Source organism: Hypanus sabinus, chromosome 4, assembly GCF_030144855.1.
Source record: "Hypanus sabinus isolate sHypSab1 chromosome 4, sHypSab1.hap1, whole genome shotgun sequence".
In the NCBI taxonomy this organism is placed as follows: domain Eukaryota; kingdom Metazoa; phylum Chordata; class Chondrichthyes; order Myliobatiformes; family Dasyatidae; genus Hypanus; species Hypanus sabinus.
The window spans coordinates 99147029-99156529 of NC_082709.1; the positions used below are offsets into that span (position 1 = coordinate 99147029).

General features: G+C 45.0%; 1 protein-coding gene across 1 annotated transcript in view; it reads right to left on the bottom strand.

Moving 5' to 3' along the window:
• The window catches only part of LOC132392147 (MAP7 domain-containing protein 2-like), a 254808-nt gene extending 245511 nt beyond the window's left edge, over nt 1–9297 (bottom strand). Inside the window, exons 1-3 of the mRNA XM_059965996.1 lie at nt 9201–9297; nt 3587–3661; nt 2678–2841 (exon numbers count right to left, since the gene is read on the bottom strand). Of these exons, the coding sequence (XP_059821979.1) occupies nt 2678–2841; nt 3587–3661; nt 9201–9237 (276 nt within the window). The 5' untranslated portion in view covers nt 9238–9297. The remainder of the gene's footprint in view (nt 1–2677; nt 2842–3586; nt 3662–9200) is intronic.
• Between the last annotated feature and the right edge of the window lie 204 nt (nt 9298–9501).

Genomic DNA, 9501 nt, shown 5'->3' on the forward strand with positions numbered 1-9501 from the left:
CTCCTAATTTCCTTTTTAAGTTCCTTCCTGTTAGCCTTGTAATCTTCTAGATCTCTAACATTACCTAGCTCTCTGAACCTTTTGTAAGCCTTTCTTTTCTTCTTGACTAGATTTATTACAGCCTTTGTACACCACGGTTCCTGTACCTTACCATAACTTCCCTGTCTCATTGGAACGTACCTATGCAGAACTCCATACAAATATCCCCTGAACATTTGCCACATTTCTTCTGTACTTTTCCCTGAGTACATCTGTTTCCAATTTAAGCCTCCAATTTCCTGCCTGATAGCCTCATAATTCCCCTTACTCCAATTAAACACTTTTCTAACTTGTCTGTTCCTATCTCTCTCCAATGCTATTGTAAAGGAGATAGAATTATGATCACCGTCTCCAAAATGCTCTCCCACTGAGAGACCTGACACCTGACCAGGTTCATTTCCTAATACCAAATCAAGTACAGCCTCTCCTCTTGTAGGCTTATCTACATATGGTGTCAAGAAACCTTCCTGAACACACCTAACAAACTCCACCCCATCTAAACCCTTTGCTCTAGGGAGATGCCAATCGATATTTGGGAAATTAAAATCTCCCATCACGACAACTCTGTTATTATTACACCTTTCCAGGATCTGTTTCCCTATTTGCTCCTCAATATCCCTGTTACTATTGGGCGGCCTATAAAAATCACCCAGTAAAGTTATTGACCCTTTCCTGTTTCTAACCTCCATCCACAGAGACTCTGTAGATAATCCTTCCATGACGTCCACTTGTTCTGCAGCCATGACACTATCTCTGATCAACAGTGCCACGCCCCCACCTCTTTTGCTTCCCTCCCTGTCCTTTCTGAAACATCTAAAACCCGGCACTTGCAGTAACCATTCCTGTCCCTGAGCCATCCAAGTCTCCATAATGGCCACCACATCATATCTCCAAGTACTGATCCGCGCTCTAAACTCTCACAATACTCTTTGCATTAAAATAGACACATCTCAAACCCTCCGTCTGAACTTGTCCCTTCTCTATCACCTGCCTATCCTCCCTCTCACACTATCTACAAGCTTTAGCTCTACTTGAGAGCCAACCTCCTCTTTCCAAGTCTCTTCAGTGGTTCCCACCCCCCAACAATTCTAGTTTAAACTTTCCCTGTTAGCCTTAGCAAACCTCCCCACCAGGACGTTGGTCCCCCTAGGATTCAAGTACAACCTGTCCTTTTTTACAAGTCACACCTGTCCCAAAAGAGGTCCCAATGATCCAGAAATCTGAATCCCTGCCCCCTGCTCCAATCCTTCAGCCTCACATTTATCCTCCACCTCATTCTATTCCTATCACATTGCACAGACAGTAATCCAGAGATTACTACCTTGGCAGTCCTGCTTCTCAACTTCCTTCCTAACTCCCTGGAATCTTTTTTCAGGGCCTCTTCCCTTTTCCCACCTATGTCATTGGTACCAATATGTACCATGACCTCTGGCTGTTCTCCCTCCCACCGCAGGATATCTTGAACATGATCAGAAACATCCCAGATCCTGAGTTTCTTTCCTGCGTCCACAGAATCGCCTGTCTGACCCCCTAACTATAAAGTCCCCTATCACTACTCCCTTCCTCTTCTTTCCCTACCTTTCTGAGGCACAGGGCCAGAGGCACGGCCACTGCTGCTTCCCCAGGTAATTTTATATTACTTTGAAGGTTTACTTTCAGTCTCTTCTGCTCCAGTCAATGCAGTCCTAGTCTGCTCAATCTCCGTCTATAACTCAATCTCCGTATATAACTCAAACTCCGTCTATAACTCAATCCCTCAAGTCCTGGCAATATCCTCATAAATCTTCTCATATTCTGCCTGGGTAGAATACAACCCAGTGGAATAATCTCCAAGTTCGGGTAAACTGCTCTCCTCTGTCACACTTCTTGATCTTATTGATCCATCCAAATCCTCCTGCACATATCCTGCCCCCTTTCATCCCATCTCTTACCCCTTCTCCACCCACTCCATCTGCCCATACCCCACATACTCCTCCCCCTACTGTTCTTACCTGCCCTCCCTACCTCCCCTCTTTTGGTTCCATGCTCCACCTTCCTTTCCATCATCTGCAGCTCCTTGTCACTTCCACCCATGATCTCCTATTACTATTCTAAATCTTCCTACCCCCATCTGTCTATCACCCCCCCCCCCCATCCTGGATCCACTTATTGCTTAGCAGCTCCTAAACCACCCTTCTCCCCAACTCTTTACTCCTATTGTCTTCTCTCTAATCAGTCCAGAAGATGAGACTTAACTCAAGATTTGGACTGTTTAATTTCTCCCACAGATTCCGCCTGGCTCACTGAGTTCCTCCAGCATCTTATGTACTGCTCAGTAACAACATATTTCATCTGATCTCTTTTGTCCTTTGCAGCTCCGTGTCCTTGTTGTGGCCTGCCACAATCCAAGGTGACTTAGATTTCCCATCGTGCAGGACTTAGTCGAGGTTACACACAGGGCATCAACTACGCTAACCCATAATCCTTCCCAACATATTAGGTGCCTAGATAGAAAGGTTTAGAGGGAAATGGGTCAAATGCAGGCAAAAGAAACCAGCTTGGTGGGGTGGGGTGGGGGGGGGAACACCATCATCAGCATTGGGCTGAAGGAGCTTTTCCCATGTTGCAAAAACAGAAAATAAATGATACAGACACTCACCTTATCTTCTTCAAACCTCTGCCTTCTTTTCTCCTCTACAGCCACCCTGCGCTGCTCTTCGCGTTGACGCTGCTCCTCTAGCTTCCTCCAGCGCTCCTCCATCTGCTTCTCGTAGAGCAGGCGAGCCTTTCTCTCCTTCTGCAGGATTTGCTGCTCTCTCACGGCTGAGCACACAGGAGACAGGATCAAGTGCACAAACCATACCTCAAACAGAGTTCACCAAACAACGTTGCTGCAAGGAATAACTAATCTACCAAGGTGCACGTCATTGAAGACTTCACAAGCCTTTGGTTAGAAATTGTACAAGATATTGGTGAAACCACACTTATGTTCAGTTTTGGTTGCCATGCTATAGAAAAGACATCATTACACCAGAAAAGAGTGCAGAGAAAATTTACGAGAATGATGCCAGGGCCTTAGTTACAGGGAGAGGCTGAACTATGATTTTATTCCTTGGAGCAAAGGAGATTGAGGATTGACTGTACAGAGGTGTATAAAATCACAAGATGAGTGGGGGGTGGAGTTCAAAAAGAGATGTGTGGGGCACAGAAAGTGGTAGGTGCCTGTTGTGGGCTGCCTGGGTAGCGGTGGGAACAGGTACTGTGGTGGTGTTTGGACAAAAGAATACGCAGGGAATGAGGGAAATAGATCATGAGCTGGCAAAAGAGTTTAGTTTGGTTTGGCATCATGTGTTGAAGGGCCTGCTCTTGTGCTCTGCTCTTTGTGTTCTATTATTATAGAAATGACAACAGGTTCACTTTAATCAGGAGTGGCTGAAAATCACTGATCTCCAGAGAGCACTGCAGCATTAATGGCAACTTTATGGATTTGGGAAGCTGCCTCCCAGGCCAGCCTTGACTCTGATCACACACTCCATCACAAGCTGAGAAGCAACATTATCGGACTTACCCAAAGATCTGTCTCGCTCCTCTCGCCTTTCTTTAGCTAGTCTCTGTCGATCATCTCTCTTTGATTGGTGGACATCTAAAAACACAAACAATTAGCATGCTTTACCAAAAGGACATCAAACTGAGTGTGGATTCCTCAAAGGCCGGTAGTGTTACTGAGTAAGCTTATCTCTGCACTTTAACTGAGATTCTCAAATCCATAAGCTCCAGAGAAATTAGCCCTAATAATTGGTGTTTAGATGAAGGCTTATTGACCTTACTGTCAATTCTGTTCACTTATTTACTGCCTCAGACATTTCTCTTCCTGCTTCTAAGGAAGGAGAATATCTCAATTGGCCTGGAATGGAAATACTTATTTTGAGAATAAGATGTTTCTCTCCATCATGCATAGTCCATTCATCCCTCCTAACCCCTGCACTCACCCATCCCACTGTAGGAGCAACACTTTCACTACTCTACCTCTCTCACCACCACATAGGGGCATAAACTGCTCTTCCAGGTGAGCAGAGATATCATGTACATCTCTTACAACCTGATCAGTGTCCCTAACGTGCCTCACTACATAGGCAAGTGTGGACAAACAATTGCTTTATGAAGCACTCAATCCATAGTGGACAACCAGCTGTGTGTCATTTTTATTCCCTTTGCCATTTCCCCACCAACATATCTGTCTTCAGCCTCCTTCACTGCCAATGGCAAACTAGAAGAACAGCAACTCATATTCCAGCTGGGCAGCTGATAACCCAGTCGTATGAACACTGGATTTTCCAACTGACATCCCAGTCATACAAACATTGGATTTTCCAGCTGACATCCCAATAGTACGAACATTGGATTTTCCAGCTGACATCCCAATAGTATGAACATTGGATTTTCCAGCTGACATCCCAATAGTATGAACATTGGATTTTCCAGCTGACATCCCAATAGTACGAACATTGGATTTTCCAGCTGACATCCCAGTCATACAAACATTGGATTTTCCAGCTGACATCCCAATAGTACGAACATTGGATTTTCCAGCTGACATCCCAGTCATACAAACATTGGATTTTCCAGCTGACATCCCAATAGTACGAACATTGGATTTTCCAGCTGACATCCCAATTGTACGAACATTGGATTTTCCAGCTGACATCCCAATAGTACGAACATTGGATTTTCCAGCTGACATCCCAGTCATACAAACATTGGATTTTCCAGCTGACATCCCAATAGTACGAACATTGGATTTTCCAGCTGACATCCCAGTCATACAAACATTGGATTTTCCAGCTGACATCCTAGTCATACGAACATTGGATTTTCCAGCTGACATCCCAATAGTACGAACATTGGATTTTCCAGCTGACATCCCAATTGTAAGGATATTGGATTTTCCAGCTGACATCCCAATTGTACGGATATTTTCCGGATTCAGATAACCCACTCCCTTCTATGTTCCTTTCCCACTCCTATCTTCCACCTAGGATTTCTCTCTGTTCACCTCTTCCACCCCCTTTCTCCTCATTGGCTAGACTCATCATCCTCTCCCAGTCCTTTCCCATCATCCATATGCCCAGCATGAAAATACCTATTTGCCTGAGTTTCTTCTTCCTTGGTTCACCTTTCCTATTACCTCCCCCCTCCAGACTCCATCTGCTTATCATTTCCTCCACCCACTTCTCTCATCAGATTCCACCTATCATCTGCCAGACACCCCCCCCCCCCCACCGCCATGATACACTGGCTTCCATCTCTCAGCCCCAAATATCGCCATCCCTCTGCCTGACCAACTGGAGTATTTTTGTTTTAGATTCCAGCATCTGCAGTCTCTTCTTGTCAACATTCAGGCATGAGCTGATAAACAGAAATAATATTCATCTTACATTAGTGTCAAGCAATCACTATCTCCAACAAAATTCAATGACATTTCCTTCACCAAGTCCCATTATTAACCACACTGCCAACTGGACCAGCTACATTAATACATCATCTACAAGAACATGTCAGAAGATGGGTGTCCTATGATGTGTAATTCATCTCTTGACACCACAAAGCCTCTCCACTATCTACAAGGTACAAGTCAGAGTGTGATGGAATTTTCCTGGTTGAGTGCAGCTCCAATAATTCAAAAGACCTATAGTTGACAGAACTCAAGGAACTGAGTTAGAGAGAAGTTGAGCAGGCAAGAACTTTATTCATTGGAGCATAAGAAAATGGGGAATGATCTTATGGAGAATGCATATAGTCATTTTACCAGGGTTGGGGAAATCAGGAACTAGAGGCAATAGGTTTAAGATGAAAGGGAAAGATTTAAAATGGACTGGAGATGCAGATTTTACCACATAGAGTGTGGTCTCTGTATGGAATGAAGTGCCAGAGGACATGATTGAGACTGGTGTACATGATTAACGTTAAAAAAAAACACTCGGACAGGTACATGGACTGGAATAGCTTGCAGGGAGTTAGGCCAAACACAGGCAAGTGGGAATCTTGGTCACTGTGGATTGGTTGGTCCAAAGAGCCTGTTTCTACAATGTATGCCTCTATGATTCTATCTATCCATTCAGAGCAGCCCACTTGATTGGCCCCATTCACCACTTCATCACCAATGCACAGTGTGTTCCATCTACAAAACTACCAGTTACCTACCCAGGTTACTTCCATGGTACTGCCCAACAAGGACCAGTGCTGCAGTGCATGGGAACACATCCCTCTAAAACTTTGCTGTTTGTTCAGCATCACTGGGTTTAAATCATGAAGCCCCCTAACAAACTGCACTATAGCACTTTCACCAGAAGAACAACAGCAGCCTACGCCCATCTTTTCAAGAACCCCATTACTAAATTGATTCATGTTCTTCACTTATTGTAGACAGCCCTGGTCAAGAAGCTTTGTAAATCTGGAACAACAACCTGGAGGAAGCCAACAGGCCAGGCAGCATCTGTGGAAGAAGATGGACAGCAGATGTTTTGGTTCAATACCCTGTAGCACGACTGAGAGTGTAGAAGAAGATTGCACTGGACAACAAAGGGTTTGCTTCCTGAATACTTCTGGGTGTATCTTATGGATTTTGGGCTACTGATCACAAAAATCACCATGAAATTCCCCTATCATGCACCAATTTTTGTAATCGCCTACATTTGTTCTTTCAGTTCATAATTCAAGTCAGAATAACTGTTGCCAAGAAAGACATCGTTGTTGGCCCACAAATCAAACAGGTCATCAATGACAGGCAATTCAAAGAACTTCTGGTGGGACCAGAGAAAACTGCATAGAAGGCATTTAAGGATGTTGTTGAAAATTGTCTTGGCAAATAGACACTAAACTACGTGCAACTGGTTGACTACATGCTTCAAGCATATAATGCCATGAAGTGCAACATGCCATTAAAGGTTCACTTTTTGCATACCCATTTAGACTTCTTCCCTGCAAATCTTGGCGCTGTCAGTGATGAGCATGGTGAAAGATTTCACCAGGACATTGCGGTCATGGAGAAATGGTATCAGGACAACTTGAATCCATCAATACTAGCTGATTATTGTTGGATACTTAAGTGAGAAGCCTCAAACACAAGTGTAAATCATCAACAGAATACTTTTAGCTTAGTTGAACTACTGCAAAGCATCAGCAACATTATGGAACTGAACGCATTGGATTCAATAAAATATATTTCTTGTTTCTCAAATTCCTTCATGATACAAGTAGGCTGAAATTATATTTATGTTCAGCTTCAAACGGTCTTTCACAAACAAAAAAAATTCTGATGCAGCAACACTTTTGAAAAAACTTGTTGCCACTGCCAGTATAAAGAGATGAAGATGGGGATGGAAGGGGCAAAATCAGAATCAAGTTTACTATCATTGATATTGGTCACAAAATGTGTTGTTCAGCAGTAATACAGTGCAAAACAAGAAATCTATAAATGACTATAAGAAATGCAATGCCCTGGTTAAGATTTTTACTGCCATGTTGTTGGAATATCATTTAGCCATTCTGTAAGAGCAGACTGTCCTGTTTTCAGCCTGTCCAGGTTTGAGCTGAGCTAAGGGGCTTTGTTACTCAGATTTGGCTGACACCACATTCCTATCAGGGTGGTAGGATTGTGAGAAGGTTCTCCAGAATGCTGGTTGGAGGAGTTGTTGTGACAGACACTTTTTGGCAGGAGGGAAGGTGGCTGGGGATGCTGTCCCTGTCGCACAAGGTGCTTTGTGCGGGTGAATGGCTTCAAGGAGGAAGGAGCAATACTCCCGTGGGTTTGTTCATGATGGATTTTGAGCAACATTCGGAAGCTAGTGTGTGCCTTCATGCCGAACGAGGATCCAGCGCACGAGTTAAAGACAAGTTCAAGATGAGCTCCAATTTATGTGCACATTTGACTGTTTAATTATGATGGACTCTTTTGTTCTTTCTGTAATAACTGGTTAACATTCTTAAGTATACTTTCTTTATAATTGTGTTCAGTGTAAGGTCTGTTATTTCTTGCTGACGGGCGATTGCATGGGGGCAGTAAATTACACAGCATTACACAAATCGGGGTTTGGACCCAGGTCAAACCTACCCTGGACGTACGGAGTCTGACAAAGGTGCTTCTCGCAGCTGAGTCTGTGAGGGGCTAACAAGCTGCAGCTCTAGAGACGCCCAGTAAAAAAAGGGGTTCAGAAATATAAATTAAAACGAAAATTACATTAAATGAGTAGTGCAAAAAGAGAGCAAAAATAATGAGGTATTGTTTATTGTTCATTGTCCATTCAGAAATCTGATGGTGGAGGGGAAGAAGCTGTTCCTAAAACATTGAATGTGTGTCTTCAGGCTCCTGTACCTCCTCCCTGATGGTAGCAATGCTGGGGAGACTAGTGTGCATGATGGAGTTGGCCAAGTTTGAAATCCTCTGCAGTTGTTCCAGATCCCGTGCCGTGCACCTCCCCCTCCCAAACCAGACAGTGATGCAACCAGGAACTGACAAGGGCAAATATACCTTCTTCCCCTATTTCTTCAGCCGTAATAATCCTGTATCACGTACCAAGTGAGACCTGAGACCTAACAGACTTTTTTTTAAAATTATAAGAGGCATAAATGGGGGTAGAAATACTCCATAGATCTCCCCCCCCCCCACCCACCCCGGGTAGAAAGGTCAAGAGCTAGAGGACTAAAAGTCCAACATCACCTTCGGGAACCTCCATCCCCGGACTGAACGAATTGACAGTTTTTGCAAATGTCTGTAATGCTCTCTGTGATAACTATGCCTCCTATTATACACCCTCAAACACCAGAGCCGCGCTGACTGCCTCTGAAGTTGGCTGTAATGAACAACCACATGGCCGTCCTTGCAGAATGCTGTAATGACCATTCCAGTCACGTTTGGGTACGTAATGAATGACCGCGGCAGTCTCTGAAAATACCAGAACTGCAATGAGCCTTCCAGTAATGTCTGTCATACGTGTACCTGTAATGAACGACCACACGACAGTTCCTGCAGGAAACCACAGTGGCCCTCGCCGTAATGCTGCCTTCGATGGATGTCACTGAACCGGGTAGCGACCGTACCTATCATCCCGGCAGACACCGCCCGCACCCGTAGCCCACTCCCCCAACCCCGGCCGGCCGATGGAGACAGTGGCCGCTCTCCTTACCTGAGCGCCGAGGAGACGCTGGCAGCACCTCCGCCATCTTCACCGAGTGGGCGGACGGCAACTGCCGCAGCCCCGGGGGGGAGGGAGGGAGGGGTGAGGAGCTGGGTTCAACCCTCCTTCCCGAACCACCGGGACCGGAGCCCCGCAGTACAGAGCAGAGTGCGCAGACCCGACAGGGGACTTACACCGGCTGCGAGCGCCTACATTCACCGGTGGAAACACACACGAGTACGTGCAGGAGTGGAGTGAATGTGTCGCCAGTTCTATAGCAAATGAACTTGGAACAGTTGTGTGCAGGTAC